This window comes from Ciconia boyciana, chromosome 8 (assembly GCF_034638445.1).
Source record: "Ciconia boyciana chromosome 8, ASM3463844v1, whole genome shotgun sequence".
Lineage (NCBI taxonomy): Eukaryota > Metazoa > Chordata > Aves > Ciconiiformes > Ciconiidae > Ciconia > Ciconia boyciana.
This window is the reverse complement of record NC_132941.1, coordinates 8,758,036-8,778,251: the sequence shown is the minus strand read 5'-3', so window position 1 is coordinate 8,778,251 and position 20,216 is coordinate 8,758,036. Positions and strand designations below refer to the sequence as shown.

The window sequence follows — 20,216 nt, the reverse complement described above, 5'->3', positions numbered from 1 at the left end:
ACCATGAGATTAAAACACACTCAGTGGAGCAGAGATGAGGGGAAGGGGGGGAGAAAGGCCACTGTCCCTGCTTGCAAATTACACTGCTGGATTCAAAGTGATTCAGAATTACAGGTCATAAAGCAACTGGATTGTTAAATGAAGTAAGGAAAAACAATGTCAATGGCAGGCTTTACTTTTAGGCTCATGTTTAAACACAGTATCTGGGGGGAGCAAACAGTCCCTTGCCAAACAGACCTACTGACAGCAGGAAGGTCTTGCCCTCTTCTCAATTTCACATTAACCCTGCCTGGTCAGTCTTTCCTGCTCCTGAGCAAGTCCATCTGGCTCCTTACATCACCTCACGACAGGGACATTTGGTTCCTTTCCCTGTGCACTCTCTGGGTAAGTCAACCCTCCGCTCTGGCAGCAGGCGACTTGCATCTCCCCTGCTTTGGGCAAGGCTGGGACATCCAGTACAGCTGCATGTAAGTAGGAGAAAGAGCTACAGGTTGCTTTGTGCATTCTGTAAATCTCCAAAAACCCTCTGTGATCCCTTGCAAATTGCTGTGAGATGTCTTCAGTCACTGGCATGCAGGGAAGCAGCAAAGCCCCATGCTGCGGCACTGCCAGAGCCTGCAACGACAGAGATGGAGAGGGGGGATTAGGAGAGGATCGGATCTGCCATTCCCAGAAAGTGGAGCAGACACATGCTGCATGGCAAGGACACAACAAGTCAAGTGAGTCAAAATGTTTGGTGGAAGCTTTTTGTTTTTTTGTTGACTGATTTTAAGCTCACGTTTGGCACTGGCCATGATGGCAGGGACAGCAAAGACGCAAGACCTGAAGGCAAGGACAGGGCTACGCTGAGAGTTTGCAGTGACGGCTTTTGAATCACTTAGAAGAGGCTCAGCCTGGGGCTGGTATGGCCATAACAGATGATGCCTTTTAGTCAGGGGAATACCTTGGGGATTTTTTGAGGCCAGAGTAATTCTGGCAATGGTGCAATCTCCGATGTAGCTAGCACCCTTCTTTCTGGATAAACTGAAAGGAAATTACAGACAAAGTACTTGGGAATTGCATCCAGTCACAACTTGCACTTAAATTCAGCTACCTCTGATGTAAACTACTTGGGTACTTAAGAGCCTAGTAAGGTGACAGTTAAAACTATGAAGTGCAGGACAGCTAATGTTCAGCAAAGCTCAGCTCTGTCTGGCATGTCAGAGTTAATCCCTTTGTTTTGCAAAAGGTGCCCAGGAATCTGTCAGGACTCACACAGGCAAAATACTGGCACATCTGATAGAGAAATGTCTCTTAGTGCTGCTGGATCCAGCACTGAAGGCAAGGAAGGAGTATCTCCTTCTGGAGACCCAGCCATGAGCACGTGCTGCCTTTTGCCTTGCCCCTGAGAAGCCACCTTCACATGCCCCAACCTGATCTGACAAAATTCAACTCACAAAGGTGTGATCTACAGCAGTTTTGTTTGTTGTTTGCTTTTCTCTGAGAGCTCAATTTAGCCAAACAGAGGAGCTTTTCCTGCTTCTTGCTTGCATTGCTTTTTTTTGTCCTTGTGTCCTTCTCGGGTAACCCAACCACCTGTGGCTGTTATTCATACAAGGCTGTCCAGAACTGCTGAATAACACATCCTGCCTGCAGAAGGAATTAATGTGTCCTGATGGGGACATACATCTGGTTGCTGGGGGAAGGTTCAGAGCTAAGTATCTTCCAGGGATCACCCAGCTTCTAGAGCTGAGGTCTAAAGGACATATATTCTGGTGCAGCCCAGCCTGGGATGATGGCCAGGTCTGCAATTAAAGAAGATCCCAGGTCATCCCTACCTACAGCAGCAGGAACAGAGACAGCAATCAGAGAATGTGTGTCTTATCACTACGTCATGTGGATTGAGCGTTGAGTGGATTTTCCTGGAGAGAAACGGTGCCAAGGTCTTCACTACTGCTTCATGATTCTGTACAAACTCAAATGTCTCAGCTTCCTGCACATAAAAGGGAAGTTCAAATAATGTTGCACCATATGAAGACACCTATGGTGGTTCTTGTGACTTTCCCAAGGCAGGAGCAGGAGCAAGAGTCTCCCTGAAGTATGACAGGAACAGGAAGAAAGCTGTCAAATGACCTTGGAAAGCAAATGTCAAATGACCAAGGAAAACAAAAACACTGCTTTATTTTTTATTTTATTTCAAAATTGGGAAGGAAACTGCATAAAAAGGAAAATAAAACACTGCCTTAGAGTATGCCAGAGACCAAATTCCATTCTTAGTTGAGATCCATGAAGCAACCTTCAGCTGTGAGCATGGAGGGGATGGCTCAGTAGCTCCCCTCTGAATGCTACTTTGGGCTACAGCCCTGGAGCTAGTATTTGAGCTGGAAGGGGTAAAACAGGGTTGCCCACCAAAAGCTGCATTTAACATGTTAGGATCTCGATTCCCACCAGTCCAAAGTTCTCATGAGGGTTTTTCAGCCCTACTCTGGTTTTGATTTCCATGGTGTCTCTGTTAGTGGCCTAGACTGTGGATATATTGCACAGTCTTTGCTGAACACCGCTGCTCCACTACCTGCTGCTGTACTGTCGAACTCATTGGGAATAACGTCGTCTTTTCCCTTCCTAATCAGCTGGATGTCATTCAGAAAGCTGGGACAAGGAGAATTTTTTCCCCAGGCACCAGCTTTCCTCGGTAGCAGACAAACCTCAAGCCTTATAATACTACTTGTACATAGCACTTATATAGCTTTACATCGTCAAAGTGCTGTACTAGCATTAAGTAATTATCTCTCTCCCTAATGGCCATTAATGCTGGCCTTTCATGAGCCTCCCCCAGCTCCCTGAGGTTCCTACCTAATACAGCAATAAGCTTCTCAAAGGGAGTGGCTAGTTATCTTGCAAGTCTATGGACTTGGATGTGTAATGAGGCTTCAGAGCAGAGGCCAGGTGCCCTGGAGTATCAGAAACACGTGGCTGTAGGCCAGGTCATGCACTTGGGAGTAGCCATTAGAAAGGGATGGAAATGATTAGGTGATACTGCAATCCTGAAATGGAGACAGAAGAAGGAAACTTTGGCTGCTCAGAGGATATGCACTGATTGCTCTATTTATTACCAGGATAGTACTGCAAACTGAAAGAGCAAAGCAATGGGAATAACATGTCAATGGGGGTATGGGGAGTTGATCTAGGGAGAGAAAGTTAGAGAGCTAAAAATGTCAAGCAAAGCTAGACAGCCATGGCAATGGGATAAAGAGTTCAGTCTGCAGGTCTATGAAGCATTAAAATAACAAGGAGAAAGGGCAAGCTTGGTAGTATCATAGGTTTTAAAGGGAGGAACAGAAGAGGATTTACTTGCCTTATTTGCTTGAAAGAAAATTGCTCTTCCAAGTTGTGGAGTGTCTCCAGGGGAGATGTTGCAATGCCACTGTTTGAGGACATATCACCCTTAGGGGCCTTTAGAAGATGAACCTGCATGATGGCTGGGCTCCCCCATCCCTGGCTCCCAAAGGGAATAGAGGAAGGTGGGGTGGAAAGATGATATGACTGTTTAGAAAAGACTCAGAAGTAGCATGTTTCTGACAAGCATCAGTCCTGCATGGTCACTTATTTCTAAAACCTGCCAGGCCCAGCTCTGAGCAAACAGGGGCTCAACTGAAGCAAACTTTCAGCTTCACTCTAAAGACACGATAACAATTCTTTCCAGAGCCAAGGATGTGCCATGTAAACTGGCTTTGCAAAAGAAAAAAAAAGCATCCTTTTTTTTTGGCCTGATTTAATAGCATCATTTTGCTTTTAAGCTTTTGGCAACAGCTGGTCCTGTAAAAGAAGTATGTAGCCATTGGAATCACATGCAAGTCTATGCTGGCATAACACAGATCACAGCCACTACATGTTATGCAAAGGATTTTTGTCACCCTGGACACACTCTGTTTCCTATGGCATCAGTAGCACAATCCCCCTGTGCTCAGCTCTAAATAATTTTGCTACACCAGCAAATAACAGGGTACAGCTGACTGCAGACCAGGGAGACTCAACTTACTGTTCACTTACTATACAGCTTCAGAGCAGGGCCTTTCCCTGCCTTCCTGCATCTGTTTTCTCATCTGTTAAATGGGAATTTTAATCCTAATCAGTTTGCAAGGGGAGCGGTATGGGATAGTCAAAGGTGATGCTTTAAAATGTAATAGTCACCCTTATGTGCTAAGCTAGACATTAGAGTGGTTTTATGGTAGAGTTTAATTGATGCTGGTTCTGCTTATAGCTAGCTAGTAAGTGCAAGACTTAACATTTCCTCTCAAAAATGTGGCATCTTGTTTGAGATGCAAAGAATACCTCTGCAAAGAATACCTCCTTATCTATGAGCATAGCTCAGCCATATTTTGGGATCCACACATTTCTGGGTGTTACTTGGGGGGGGGGTTCCCCCAAAATTAGTTTATTAATTATTACTGGATTAATTTTTAGGAAAAGGTATGTCTTACATGACATACAGGGCTGAGAGGAATGGTTTGGCAGTCCCTGGACTCTACCATATGAGCTAAGCCAAGACTGTGTTGCCACATTCTTGGGACAACCATTGACTGCGTATGTTACTTGACTGGCAGTCCTTCACCAGGATGTGTCTAGAGGAGATCAAAGACCTCATTTATTTTAGCTTATTAGAACTGAGATGGGACTACTGGCCTCTCTGTTCTGCTTTCAGGTCCAGATTCTCAAGTGGTGTAAATCAGGGCCCTCCCATTCAAGCAAACCTGCTGTAATACTGTTTGTGTAAGCTGAGGACCTGTTTCATAGCTTCTGAACTGCCCTAAGACCTGTTCAAAAGGGAGTTAAGTGTGCTTAATACATTGTACTACCTGTAATCTCAAATGATCCTGCAAGATTCAGGTTATTGCAAATGTAGAGAGCTTTGCAATAAGTAATCATTTTGAGATCGCTGGAAAACTGAAGAATTAGTGCTACTTAAAGGAGAACAAAATAAGCATTAGCACAAACCAGTTTTTGCAACAATCAAGTCTGATGTATATCCTGTTCTGTCAATAACATTTCCTCAGAGCCCTTCACAAGAAAGGAAAGCAACTTGTAAAAGCTGGGCATGCAGGAAAGCTAAAATTGCAGCCAGGGTTTCAAAGGAACAAACAAAGAATAGCATATTTCCATTTCCATTACAGGAGAACATTCTTGGGAGTTCAGAGCAGCAAGCTGAGAACACACCAGCCAAGCCATTTCTAAATAGGAGGTGTAGAGCTGCAACGAGCTTTTTATCTTCATGCATCGCAGTTCTGAGCACCTCTGCACTTAGGAAAGAAAGATGTTCCTAAGACTTTTAAAATCCCTTCTCTTTTTTGTAGGAAGAGGCTGTTTCAGAGTTAGAAAAAGGGCTGGTTTAGAGACCTCTGAGTACAACACTGCAAGCCCAGGTCCAAATTCTGTCAAACCCCAGAGAAGTCTGACTCGCACCCTCAGTGCAGAAAGCCTGCTAAGCATCATACCCATTTCACACCCTATTCCAACACACCTCCCCAGCACTGTCCCTCTTGCTTCCAAGCACTGCAGCGTGTCTCTGTACTGACCCTTCCCCACGCTAGTTCTGCTGTAATCAGGCAAAGAAACCTGTGGCAGCTTGGGAAAACTGGCAGCTTGGAGGAGACCTCTTGTTTGTGCAAGAAACATTTTCATCCAAGCAAGTGCAACAATCTCATTATTTTGAATAGCCATACATATGCTGGAAACCTAGATACCAGATACCTTATCCCCTGATCTGTCATAGGACCAGAGAGACTTCTGTCTGATTCAGTTGCAGTGCTACAAAGTTATTAGCACTTGCTTTTTTGGTGTCCATAATGAGACAAGCAGTCTTCCAAGCAGTACCAAAAAAGCACTCTTTCTCATCACCACTAAAACCTCAGACACTTTACTGTCAGCAGAAACGAGTGCTGGAGACTTGCAGCCATACTGCTGCCAGCACTGGCTGGCATTATCAATTAGCTATTTCCCCACAGATGGTGCTTCTTATGTAGAAGGTCAGAACAGAGACAAACTTGTCCTGCTCAGAGACACTTGTTCAGAAATCTCTAGTGAATCTGAAGGTAAATCCATCTGCTTTCAAATTGTTTGCATGTACCCTGCAAACCTGCTGTATATCTGCTGGATTCATGTGCCCTGGAGAAGGGTAGACACCAAATGAGAAAGTGCCTTTCCCTGGCTTGACATACCCCAATAGGACTTCACCCATGGGCTCTTCGATTTCCAAACTCTCCAAAGGGGCTGGCTTTCCTGCCTCCATTAAATGCTGGGCATATCCCTGCCTGTAAGAGCCTGTTCTTTGCAAACAGATAGCCTTTTTGCAGTGCATTCCTGCAGTCATTTACATATTCAAAGCACTCTTTGAAAATGCCTGTAGCACAGTTTTATGAGCACAAAATCTTTCATGCAATTAGGTGATGTGCAGATGCCTGTGCATGGCTTTTAGAAAACCTTACCAAAGAGGGACAAACCTCACGCTATATTTCTGGTGGGTGCCTCAGAGCACTGAGGCCCTGCAAAACTCAATGCAGTACTTTGCTGAACACTGTCTCTTGCCTTGCCTCCTGGTTCATCAAACTGTAGGGTTGGAGCATGCTCTTGGCATTTTGTCATTTGATTTCTTTACAAGCCCATTTTGGGAGGAGAGGACATCATTTATCTTGATACATTTCACTCCCTATCCATCATGTTAACCAGGTGGGATTGGCGGGTAAGCCCATGGGCGGTCGGGGAGGCAATAGCCAGCCCAGCTTTTTTGAACAGCTCCTCATTGATGTAGCTCACAGGGAGGTCCTGAGTTTGTCCATGTCACATCAGGGCTGACCCCTTCCTCAGGGCTCTCATCACTCAGATTTCCTTGTGCCTTTGCCCTCACCCAGGTTGGAGGACACACCATGCTGCCTATCCGCTGGATGCCTCCGGAGAGCATCATGTACAGGAAGTTCACAACAGAGAGTGACGTCTGGAGCTTCGGGGTGATCCTCTGGGAGATCTTCACATATGGGAAGCAGCCCTGGTTTCAGCTCTCAAACACAGAGGTACAACAGCGCTGAGACACCTCAGCTGGAAACTGTACTTTTTATCATCTCTCCTCTCCAGATTGCTTGCAAAGCAGTTCGTACATAGATGGTCCGCTCGTTGGCACTCCCATGGCTTCACCATGACAGAAGTGTCATTATCTCCGTTTAAGAGCTGGGGCAACTAAGGCATGCAGGAATCAAAGGGCTCTGCAAAGCCATGTACTGGCTCATCCTCAGTCTCTCCCTTCTAGGTTCCTGACATACCTCCATAACAGCCACATCTGATGATAAACTCTTGAGGTGCTGCCAGAACTGAGGATACCCAAATTACTGCTGGGATCTAAGTTATTGTCATGCCCTGCATTTCCTCTGCGCTCTTTCTCCTTACTTTATAACTGAGGCTCTTATGGCAGTCTTCAGTTTATGAGAAAGTGTTTGAAGCCTGTTATATAGCATGTGGCACATTTCTGTGGGGCTTTTTCCCATAGGGATATCTATTATTTGGTTTGCCCCCGTTCATTGATGGTGGGACCAAAGGAGCTGGTTCATCCTTGTTATTTCTTTGAATAGCAAAAGTTGCAGCCCATCAGTATAGGGCTGCACTGTAAAAATGTTGAGGGAAGGCTGGCTGGGATTAGCAGAGTGTCAGAGCTGAGATTTGAGGCACATCAGCAGAAATGCATTGGAAGATTTTTGCTCAGAATAGCAGGGGGTATTATAGAAGAGGAACAAGAGGCATTGACATAGCAGTGTGTGGGAACCTTGCACATTTTTATCCTACTGTGTATCTAATGGATTTCAGAAATTTCACCTTTTGTAATGAGAAATGTGCATTTTCTGCTTTCTGGATACAGATCCCTTAATTAAATGAGTTGCAGAGATGGCAAATCCAAGGTGTTGCTTTACAGCTCTAATACTTGCCCATTCGTGTGCTCAATGGGGCCTGACTGTATATCCCAAAGTAGCACACGCAAACATTTTAGAGGCACAAACAATGGAATCGACAGCGACAGAAGTTATTTGTCACGCTATTTAATGAGCTGCTCTTGCATTTCCCTGGGAGGGTAAATACAAACACACATAAATGAGCACATGTAGCTTGTACATGGGTGATAGGCACGCTAGAATATGACAGCTCAGCTATCCCCATGCTTTCTGCCTCGTTTTTCTTTGCAGGGCAGTAGGACTGAGAATAGTCACCCCTAACCTTGAGGGAGGAGGGCTGGTTAAAATCTGCACAGATACAGCTGTATTGGCTTTCTTGCCATCCGTGGAAAAATCTTTTCCTTTCCTTTCCTATTGCTGTATCCACTTCTTTCTGAGAGATGAGGACTCCCACCCCAGACCACACTATCCTAGTGGGAGGGAGCCACATTAACTCTCATCTGGCTCATTTTTCACAATTTGTGGAGAGGTGGGCAGAACCTGGGTGATTGCAGAGGACTGACACCTCCACCAGCTCCTGGATGGTGAGGTGTCAGGGCAAGTCTCAGTGGCAGCCTGGCCGCAGCTGTAGAGCCCCGTGGAGAGGCTGGTTAACGGAGTCTGTGCCAAGCTCCAGGCTGCCAGGACTGGACCATGAGCAATCACCATGCTGGTCAAGCATCGCCGCTGCTGGGTGCGGGCATTAGCAAGGCTGGGATGCCCGCTCCCTCCTGTGGCGTCCACATGGCCTCATACCCCCAGAGCATTTTTAGCAGGTTTTTTTCAAGGCTGGAAGAGACCCTGCCTGAGCAGAGGAATGAGGCAGGGCACCACCTCATCTGAAAGCCTCAGCCAGTCCATTACCTTCCTTAGCCCTGTAGAGAAAGGGCTCACCACAGGGCTCCTGTGCATGCCCAGGATGTCCTGTCAGAAACCATAACTCACCTCATCCCACAAGTCACCACTGCCAGAAGCTTTATGGCAATGCAGGCTTCTCTGCATGCTGCATCTTCCTCGCCCTGCTTTCAGCAGGTCCTAATCTCTCCCCTCTGTATTTATATGCAAACAGCAAAGCGATAAGTATCCGTTGAGCTGTGTGGCAGCCCATTACTATTCATAAATGATAAATTCCAAACACCCCTTGCTGGGTGGCTTCCCTCAACACACTGCTTGGGATCTGTGTTTATCTGCAGAGCATGGCAGGTCACTTGCACACTGCAATGCTGGGACTCATCAACTCCAACCAAGGAGGCCAGATAGTAATAGCAGCTCTCTGACAAATCATACCTCCCTTCCCTTCGCATCCATTCCTCCAGTGAACAAAACACAAACAGACTCTTAGGGGAGTCCTTTCCAATGGCATCGCTCTGAAGAGACTTTAATGCTATCCAAGAGCTCACGTTTCTCTCATTAGCAGCACTGACCTGACCCAGAATAGAGTGTTAGCACTGCAGATTTTTTTCTCCATCACAGATGTGATTTGAGATGAAATTTCATTCTTTCAGCTGCTTTTCTATGTCAAAATGAGGCAATGCTGCCCTTGGAGATGGACGTAGGAAAAGATGCTCTGAACTCTCCCTTGTAGAGCTCTCCTGGGCTTTGCAATGGAAAGGACTCTTGATTTTCAGGGAAGAAAAATATCATTTCAGCTGTGCAAAGTATAACTTTAGTTTAGGAAATTTAAGGCTTTTTTTCCTTCTTCAATTAGCAGGAAAAACTGACATAATAAATTAAAACTTTGTTTCATTTGCTTGTGACCTGTTTGGAGAGTGCATTGGGGTAGGTAGGTGTCAAATGGGGAAGGTTTTTGGAAACTGTGAGACTGCAGCTGGAGACAAACTTTTCACTGTAAAATTATCATTAACAACACACAAACTGGTGAGTGTTGAGGACCTGCAGACCTCTTGGCTTCTCACTGCTGCCATTCACTAAACAGTACCACATCAGCCAAGAAATAGCTGGGACAGGACATCCTCCAGGAGCTGCCCGACTGCTATTCAATGTCTCCTTTCTTTCTTTCAGGTCATTGAGTGCATTACCCAAGGTCGAGTTTTGGAAAGGCCTCGAGTCTGCCCCAAGGAGGTTTACGACATCATGTTGGGCTGCTGGCAGAGAGAACCCCAGCAACGGCTCAACATCAAGGAGATCTACAAGATCCTTCATGCTCTGGGCAAGGCCACACCAATCTACCTGGACATCCTTGGCTAGCAGTGGCCACTTGTCAAAAGTCCCTGCTCCTTCCTTCCATCCTTCCTTCCCTCTCCCCCTCCCAAGTCCTTTGCCCCTCAGCTCCCAAGCAAACATCTTCATATAAACTCAAGTGCCTGCTACACATACAACACTGAAAAAAAACAAAACAAAAAGCAAACCAACAAAAATCCCACAAAACAACAACCTGTAAGGCAGTTTGGCTTATATATATTTATAGATATCTCTCTATATATAACTTCCACACCAATACAGAAAGAAGCTGCTGTTACAGAAAATAAGACTTTTAAAAAAAAAAAAAAGAATCAAAAAAGGGAGAAAAAAGTACTTTAAAAGATATATATAATTAAAAAAAAAAAAAAAAGAAAGAAAGGAGAAGGTATCTTTCCCCCGAGCAATGAAGCAGTGAATTGTAACCCTGCTGTGAGTATGGTTCGGGCTGCTGGGCAGGGTTCTAGACTGGCTAAGGCAGCGATGCCATCCCGGGTAGGAGCCCCGGGAGGAAAGCCTTGCCCTGGTTGTATGATATGCACTGAATGTGTGAAATCAGTCCTCCCTTTTCGTCCTTGCCTCCCTCCCTCTTTCCCAGCCCACAGGTGATGGGCGCAAAGCCAGGGCAGTTCCCCTGGATGAACTCTCTTTTACCAACCCCTCCCCTCCCTCCCTCTAAGTCCTTCCCCATCCCTCTCTGCCTTCCTGCCTTTTTCCTCCCTCCAGCATTTCAGGACAATTTTCTAATTTGCTGATTCTTAAATGTATAGACTCAAGGCTTTCAAACACCCAGTCAAAGGATTGTGGCACCTACGGGTAAAACACACACCAGGAACCAGCCGCCCTCCCGCAGACAGCAAGCCGGTCGGACCCAGACCTCCCTCCTGCCCCATGCCGGCTGCTGCGAGGGCTGGGAGAGCAGCAGGACCAAAGGGGCAAGGGAGTCGAGGGGGGATCCTGGAGACCTGGTCCTGAATCATCCCCAACCCATTTCAGCGTGTGAGATAGGAGTGCCGTTGGTCCAGGGCACCCAGTGCAGGCGGCAACTTTGGGAGGAACAAACCCCCATCCCCAACCCTCCTCTTTCTCCCCACCCTTCACGTTTGCTAGTGGCCATGGGGTTGTTCCCCCTCCCTCAGATGTCTGCACCAGGGCCAAATTGGCCCCGGTGTAAACCTTCAGCAGGCAGAGTTGGATCCCTGCTCCCCACATGGGGGAAAGGCTGCAGCATGCAGACAGCTGGGAGTGTGCCTGCATCCTGGCTGGGCATGCCTATGGGGTCAGCATATCCCAGCGCTCTTCCTCCCCATCCTCTTTCCTTCCCCATCCCTGCCCCATGCCTCAGTCCAAGCCTCAGGCACAAGCCAGCAGGGGACAGGGAGGGGGACAAGGCTTGCGAGATGGCTGGGAACCTCCCAACACCTGCCTGCAACCCCCTTGCCATTCTCCTCACGTCCCCATCCCCTGAAAGGATTGATGCATCTGCCTTTGAGCTGTTGTGAAACGCAGAGGCTGAAGAATAGCTCCACAGGCAGCCCCGGGAGAAGGGGGAGAAGGAGGGGAAGGTGCCTTCAGGAGCAGACGGCTCAGCGGATGGCCGCAGCAGCCAGCCTTGCATCTCAATGAGGATGAAGGCCTGACAGGCAGAGATAGGGGGTGGTGGGGACAGCAAGGGAGAGACAGAAGCATCCTCCCTATAGCCCATCTCCCTTGAGCAGGAAATAATCCTGACCTGGGGAAAGGCTGAGTCAGACGCTGAATCTCATCGGTCAGGACTGGGATGAGAATACGAAACCTTTCTGGGTCTTTTTTTCGTGTGGCTAATGGAGGATGAGGGGGAACCTCAGCTTGGCAGCTGCTCTCAGGAGGCAGGGAGTGGGCACCACAGGCATTGTCAAGGCAATTTTGAGAAGGCAACAACCACCAGCACAAAAATAGCCTGCTCGGATGTGGAGCTTGCCTGGAAGGGAATGCAGATGGAGGAAGAGGAGATGGGGAAGGGGTCTTGGCTCCTTCCCCATGGCCAGAGTAGTATTCATGGCCAGGATGCAAGGGGAGATGCGTGACTCTGACTGAGACCTGGTTGCGGCCAGCTACTGAAAGGGGAAGATTTTGCATTCACTCCTCATCCTCCTTGTCTCTTGCCAATCTCTACCTCCCACCCATGGCTCTGGCACGACACGGCTTATGGTTTCAGACAGGGGAAGGGGACACTGCTACAAGGAGGCTTGTGGTGGCAGCAGTGGCTGTGGGTTTATTCTGTGCTTGTGTAAAGAGCAGTGCAAGCTTGGGGTGGGAGATGATGGGTGGCAGTAACCATGTGGAAGTAAGGATGTAAACTTCCTCTGCGTGTTAGAGAGATCTGGGCAAGTGGGACAGGCTCATGCCAATGGAGGCTGGATGGACTGCCGCTGAACAGGCACCAGCAGCTCACAGCATGGACACCAAAGATGGCATGGTCAGGGACAGGGGTGTGGACCAGCACCAGGAGTCTGCACACAGGAACAGCGTACCATGCCACCCCTCAGTAGCAGGATCTTGCTCCTTTGGGAGAGGACATGTAGTTTTCCTCATCTGCCTACTTCGGTCTGCCTTTGGAGGTGAAAAAGACTGGTTGAAAGATTGCTAGCCCTGGCCTGGTTCCCTTTGTATGCAGGCTACTTTGGCTAAAAGGACAGGAGACTCTGTTACAAGGAGAGAACAAGCAATGGCTGTTAACAGCCCAGTGTCTCCAAAGGGAAACCCTTCCCTGGGACTGCCTGTCTCTTACTCCAAATGGCTTCTTGCTCCTGTGGCTCCCAGGCACTGCACCAGATTGTGGAAGGCCCCCATTTTGTCCACCCCTCTCTCTCGCCCTCATGCTCTCATTTCTCTTTTGGCCAATGTCATGGGCCTTTACACTATCAAATCAATTACAGACACTGTGTTCCCATGGTCGATGAGATTCCCCTGTCACCATTCTGCACAGCAGCTACATCATCCTTTCCTTCCTTCTTTCCTCCTTCCTCTCCTCCCCAGCACCACCACCCTGTCCCTTTTGCCACCTCTTTGTATGGTCACGACAGCGAGGAGAGCTCGGAAGCTGAGCATGACGCTGAGCCTTGGTGCCGCATGGTTAGGAATAAGTGGTCTATGAGAGGCAAGGAGATGGGTCCCCAGAAGATGTGAAGTGGCTGAGACCAAGGTTCAGGCTGTCTGACTGGTTTACTGTTAGCCCCACCAAGTGCAGTGACTGCCTCGGAAAAAGGTGCTTTTGTCAATATGTTAATTGTGAACAATTGCTCGGAAGAGCAGGATAAGCTGCAGTTCTGCGGCATGACGACTCCCTGGCTGCTTTGCTGCTTTATGCCCCTTGGCCTGTCGGTGCTGGATGGAGGCTTGTTGGGGGGGAAGGAGGAGGTTGTTTTGTGTTCGAAGACATGACGGAAACTGCTACATCCCTTTTTGGCATGGCAATTTTGGAGGGGAAGAGCTAAAGCAGCTGTGCTGAGTTCCTGGTGAACATCCTGAGACCTCATTTCCAGAAGCACCTTCCCTGGACCAGAAGCGGAGCTGCCCATCAGCATGGGTGATAGTGCTCTTCCCTGTAGGAAGGGGGGCTCTGTGGTGGCCCTGCCACCACCCCACTGTGTGTGAGGGGAGGAGGAAGAACAAGTTTGTGGGGAAAACCTCACCGAGTGCCATAAATCTGTGTGGGGACTGTTTGGAGGCAAAAAGAAATGAGTTCATGCTCCTTCTCCATTTCCAGGACAGATACTTATCATTGCCCTGCCTCTACTAAGAGGAGAGAGCTATCCCTGCTGCCTAGGAACACCAACAGGTCTCAGCCAGCTCTAGGGCAAGCCAGGCCTAATCCCCAGCATGCCCAGGCAGACGTTCCCACCACCCAGCCTCTTCCATCTGCAGTTTTCTCAAGGAGCTTGTGAAAGGGAGCTGGGAGGAATGCTGGTCTGAGGACTGCTGAGAAAGGGCCATGGGGTCTTCCCTGTCCCAGCTGCATCCTGCTCCCTAAAAATTAAAATTGTTAGCACCAACTCAGTCACCCAAGGGTGTCACTGAAATGATGCCTTCTTGGAGGTGAAGGTGCTATTTTGGTGCATGGTACAGATGGCAATCGTATGCCAGGGCTGCAAACTGTGGGCAGTAAATGTGGCTCCAGCCTTAGGGGCTCATCAGTGACCTGTCTTGTCTTCTCCAGCCATTACTTTTACTTCCACCCCAGTCTGTCAGGTTGTAAGATGAAAGCTGAAATGTAGCTAAGGGAAGACATGCAACAATCTGCCAGACTGAAAGTCCACCTTGTCTCCCACAAAGCCTGCCTATCTGGTCTTTATAAATGTCCCCCAATGCATGTATTTTGGGGGTGAAAAAGAGCCTGGGCTGCCTCATTTCAGGCCTGTCCTTGGGTCCACAGGGTGTTGAATTGCAGATAGGTGACTCTGGGAACATGTGCTGCACAGACAAATGTGAAAAATCTGGAATGCCTTTAGAGAGGCTGCTTGCTTGAGAGACATCGTGAGCTTTGAGCTGTCTGCTTGTCCCCAGGAGTGGGTGGAACAAGGTGAGAAAATATGTGGGGAAATAAAAAAGCCAAGCAAAGGGAAAGGCTGGTTTTAGAAGGCAAGTGAGTATCTTGGGTTGGGAAATCGAGACTGGTTTCGGGAGTGTGGCGTAGAATTTTAAGTAGCACAGTGGATACAAGCAAAAAACAAAAGAAAATAGCAACATACTAGAGCTCCAGGAAAAGTTAGCTATAATGCTGGGCAAATACTGGTTTAAAAAGGAGACAGAAAGCAATAAAAGCAAGGGACCATTTATCCAGGCGGAAAACAAAATTGCTAGGGTTTGTGCTTTTCTGTGATATTTTTTTTTCTATAAGAAAATACAGCTAAAGGAAGGCCTGAAAAAGTTATGTTTTTTCAGGGCCAGAGACAGAAGTATAATACTACATGAGCTGTTTCCTTTCATGTAAAAGGCTCTTATTTCCCAGAACTCAAATGCTCTTTGAGTTTCCCTGATCTCAGGATATGGTTGAAGAATGCAGACCTGGGTCACCACAAGCCCACAAAACCAGAAGTAGTTCTGAACACTTGATCAGCAGGCATTCATGTGCCAGTCTGTGTGGAGGCAGTATTTTGTTCAGCAATGTCATCTTAAAAAGTTTTGTTAAATATTTCTCATTTCCGTCCCGTCCCCCCAGGGAGTGTCTACATCCGTTGCCCAACTGTGACTCCCAATGGTTAATGAAAAGGCAATGCAAGTAGCTGAATTTTTGGCGCATCATATGTCCATCTTTGCTTCCTGATCCGGCTAGGAATCAGCTGAACCACTAGAGCCATGGCTCATATCCCATGTTTTTGTAAGAGCTGTAGGTGTGTTATCTGGTTGTAAGGCAATGGTAAGGATAAACAAGCTGAATAAATGGGATCCTGGCTGTGATACCATGCTGTAGTGGCTCCTCTGATAGCTGGAAGGCTATGGGCATCAACAGGGCTCCTCTGCTATAAGACTCAGCAGGCATGGGCATGCTTTGACACAACCCAAAAGGCTTATTTTCCATTCAAATGCAGTGGCTTTCTGATGGATGGTAGGGTCGTGGAGCCTTGGCATAACAGTGCTGTCTCCAGATGAATACCAAAACCAGAAAAAGAGAAAATTCCCCTCTCAGCACTGCTTTCCAGGAGTGGACAAACTTGCTTAACTCTAAGGTGCCTTCCCCACCCCCGCCCCGAGGCATCTCTTACATCAATATGCATTAAATGTTTCTTTAAGTAGCTGCTAAGTCCTAAGAAATCTTTTCCCTTTGCTGCTCTCCCTGCAATCACGGATATTGTGTTTCAAGCCTGGAGAAAGTAGATGTTTTCAAAACATCCGTTCTGGCTGGCAGTGTCATAACTGTTGCTGCTCCAAGAGGAATGCAGGAGCATTCCGTCTCTCCTGTGCCTCTTATTGCTTTCCAGTACACTACTGAGCCATGAAACTGCTCCCCAAAAGATGTGATAGGTGTCCCATTGCTTGCAACTTTGAAAAACTGAACCGAGGAAAGAGATGAGAGACCAAAGAGAAAGAAGGACACAATCTTACAGCTTTCTTCAGGTGCTGAGCTAAGTGAGCTGATAGGTTGGTTTCATCTTGTTGGATTGAGTTTCTCACAGACCCAATCTGTGAGACTAAAGGAATGACCATTGGTCCCTCCTCCCACAATTTGAGCATCTTTCCAAGGGGAAAGGAGGCACAACAAATATAACCATCACTTCCTCACACTGTCAGGAGTCCTCTATGGGAACTGATCTCCCGCCCAGCACAAGCGACTGATCCTACAGCTGAAAACTTGAGCAGTTGTTCTGAGGGAGTGTTTAACTGCTGAACTACTGGCTTCTTAGGACAAGGTCCCAGCAGGGAAGGACTGAAATACCTCTAAAGAAAATCATAGCTCTAGGAGGCCCGAATGCCTTCTTGCACACTTTCTCTCGCTCTCTGCTGGCTTCTAACCTCCCCAATCTTTGCTCCTTGATACTTAGATAGCTGAGTTTCTGCATTCACTCCCTTTTCATAGCACAGAAGGCTGGTGAAGCTGTTTGATTTCGATGTGGTGGGTGAGAGAAGATTTCTCTCCCCTGCCCTCTTCTTTTTCTCCCTGTGCGGCTCCTGTCCTTGCAGTTCTCAGGACTTGACTAGCAGAGTTTCTAAATGAAGCGAAAGTCTTAATGTGAGGTGAATCCCAAGACCACAAACAGTTTGGACTTCAAACAGTGAGAAAATTGGCGCCGAATGATTCCGCACACAAAGCAGAAAACTTTCATTTCCTGCAGGCAGGATGGAATTGACTGTTATATTAAGACTTCAGAAGGAGCACTGCCCTGGAGTAATTTCACTGCTGTCAGGCAGTGTTGACATCTAGATTAACCTCTGTGCAGTGAATTTTACAGCAAAGCTCATTGTAATGCATGTGGGGTACCTCCTGTAAATCCCAGCTGAAGCCCATAGTGTCCCACCCTTCTGCACAGGAGAAAGGGTCAGGGAGCAGCCGCTATCATTTTTGACCCCACCAGAGCGTGACTCTAACCTCATCCAAGCCAGTTCTGCTGAAACTGATTTTCTGCCATGCTAAAGTGACAGTAGCTCCAGACTATATATTTTTTTTAATTCCCCAAAGAGGTTTACATCACAAGGCTGACATTTTTTGCCAGTGACAAACAGCTCCTTTCATGTATCCACCCAGCAACACAATCCTAATTAAAAGCCACTAGTTAACCAGTGGCAATTAGCTGCTTGCACTGATTAACTCCAACACATACAACCCTCCCCCCCACAATACTCTGATCAGACGTGATCCAGGACTAAATGGCAAACAAACTCCCAGCTGATGTGAGATGACGGCATCCAATCCTACCCACCAGCCACAGGCACACTATTAACTCTGTCTACCAAACCAAAACTGCATGAATTAAAGAAGTTCACACAGTTCATTCAGTGCAAGTCAGAGGACATTGCAAAAGAAGTCTCTTGACTCCTGAACTGAATGCTCCCACTGTTAAGCTGAAAGTATAGGCCAGACCCCATGCCCTTTTGTCTTTTGCTGTAAGAGTAGGTCGAGCAGCAAGATTTCCCAGGCAGGAGCAGAACAGCTTCTTCACTCTTGTGTGGGTAGAGACAATCCTGTCTGTGGTTCTCAAGATGCATCTCTGAGATGCACTTTGTGAAATAAACACTAACATCTAAAAAAAACCAGAAGAGGAAGGGAAGGTTTGTTTGTGTGTTTTTGCCACACCTTCTTGTTCATACACTTATTTTCATACTCAGACTTTGCTCTGCAGTCATCTGCAGGAGGTTCTAGGCAAGAGACAAGATATCAGATGCTGAACAGATTAGCCACTAACCCTAAGGGCAAAATCTGAATAGTACTTCCAGAAATCTCTTTCAGGGCACACCCACCCACAGCCCTTTGTAGTAGGGTTACTGTTATATTTGTCAAAGGCTTTGGATAGCCTATGAGGAGGGGATGTGCCCATACTACCCCTCATCTTCAGATGGAGTTGTGTGCCCCTGGCATTTCTGTAATCAAGCCCATCAGGAAGATTTCTTCAAACTAACATTTACTATCCCCAATCAGAATACAGCTGAAAAGGCTACCCAAGGTTATAGAGAAGGTCAAGCTGTTGCTTTGGACTGGAATTTGCTTTGGAAGGAATTTGATGGACCAATTTAACCACCACAGCACATCAAAACCTGGTGGCTTCATTTAAAAAGTAATCAGTATTGTATTTCGCTTTAGACATCCGTGCATTAGTGTTCTGCAAATATGATTTCCTCTTTGTTTGCATTATTGATGCCATAAAATGTCAGACACATTAAAGAAAAAAAAAGAGGCCAACCTTTGGGGTTTGGAATGATTCTGGCTGAATTGCAGTTGGGTTACTTTTTGTTTTATTTCCCATGGTAGCGATGCACTGTTACTCATTCTGCTATTGCTTTACAAAGAGTTCTCTGTAAGTGTATTTATTCAGCCAACCGTATTTCAGGAAACACATAACCTTGACATTTTTTGCTGTATGTGGCTGTGTGAGTGTATGTCTGTTGCGGGGGAAGGGAGGTGGAGCTTTTTACAAGAGCCCTCCCATGTCTGGTAGTATGTTGGTTTTGTGAAATGCTGTGTGACACCCTTCTGCTCAGGTGGCTGGTTTGATTTAATCTCAAAAACTGACTTTCGTGATCAGGATTTGAGGTCTTCTGGTTTTGCACTGCCCAGAATCTCAGTCATCTGCTTTCACCATTCAGCAGCCATCTGCTATCCACAATGGTTCCTAGATACCTATGCCACAGAGATTACACAGCACTTGAGCCTCAGGCATGCAATAGAGGAGTTTTAGCTTCTTCCAGTCCTGGATCAATGGCAAGTGTGCTGATTTAGCTTGTTTCCTACACTGCCCCCCACCCGAGGCACACTGACTACTGTTCCCAAGGCAAATACTATTAGCTGCTCAGTGCTTTTTCTCCCAGACCATCAAAGAGCACTGGCCTTCACAGCCATATGCTTTGTGCCTCACCTCTCTATAATGAATGCTGATCCATTGTTCAATTTTCCTGTGAAACTTTTCGAAGAATATTGACCTTTTTAAAATCTTAAAGTCTAAAAAATTCTCTTCCCAAGTCTTCTCTCTTCTTGAAAGTAAAAGTGGAAAAAAATAGGGTGGAATTATCTCCCTTATGTAGGGATTTTCATCAGTGGTAAGATTTCTTCTCAGCTTTTCCTTCCAGTGACAGCAAGACTTGGGAGCAGGGTAAGAGGGATACAGTGGAGCAGTCTAAGGAAGGGACTCAACTAGGACCTAGACTGTAAGGTCATCTGTTCACCTACTAGGCCCTTCCCAGCTGCACACAGCAAGAAACCTCCAGCTTTTCATGAGCAGCTTCCTGCCCAGCTCTCTTGTTCCTATTCCAGTTCTGAGGAATGGCCTTCAGATCTCCTTATCTTCACAGATCCGTCTCAGGGGTATCCAAACAGCCCAAAGAAGAGATGACAGGGGCTGAATGGGTTTGTAATTCAGTGTCTTTCTCCCCCTTTTTTATCGGGGGCAAAGATAGTGACAGTGACAGAACAGAAAAAATTATTTTCCCCAGCAGGAGTGATCCAGTTTCTTTTTAAACTCAGATATTTAAGATGCCATGCAGCAGTACCTATAAATATGCCTTGAAATGTTGAATGAGCACAAGGAGTCTATTTGACTTTGTTTTTATGCCTGTAATTTCACTCACTAAGAATTCAGCTGTTACTCAGCTCCCAGCAGGTTGTTCTGATTGCTGGAGAGATGGTTGGGATTGATTCCAGCTGTGATCTGTTCGAGTCCAGCCTCATTCTTATGTAGCTAGATTGAGACAATAGAAATAATCAGCAAGGGACTGAATTGTTGTTCCTGTGTAACTAAACCTTCTTGTGCAACACCAGGCTAAACCCTGAAGGGGCTGAACGCCCACAACTTTATCTGAAGTCAGTAAAGGCTGTGGATACTGAGAGGCACTGAAGATCACTGTGATGTTAGGAACAGAACAGCAGAAGAGAGAAAGAGA

General features: G+C 46.8%; 1 protein-coding gene across 4 annotated transcripts in view; it reads left to right on the top strand.

Moving 5' to 3' along the window:
- The window catches only part of NTRK3 (neurotrophic receptor tyrosine kinase 3), a 220,836-nt gene extending 210,679 nt beyond the window's left edge, over positions 1–10,157 (top strand). For all 4 annotated transcript variants that reach the window (XM_072870115.1, XM_072870113.1, XM_072870114.1 and 1 more), the window contains 2 exons: positions 6,885–7,043; positions 9,972–10,157. In XM_072870115.1, the coding sequence (XP_072726216.1) occupies positions 6,885–7,043; positions 9,972–10,157 (345 nt within the window). The remainder of the gene's footprint in view (positions 1–6,884; positions 7,044–9,971) is intronic.
- Positions 10,158–20,216: the final 10,059 nt, after the last annotated feature.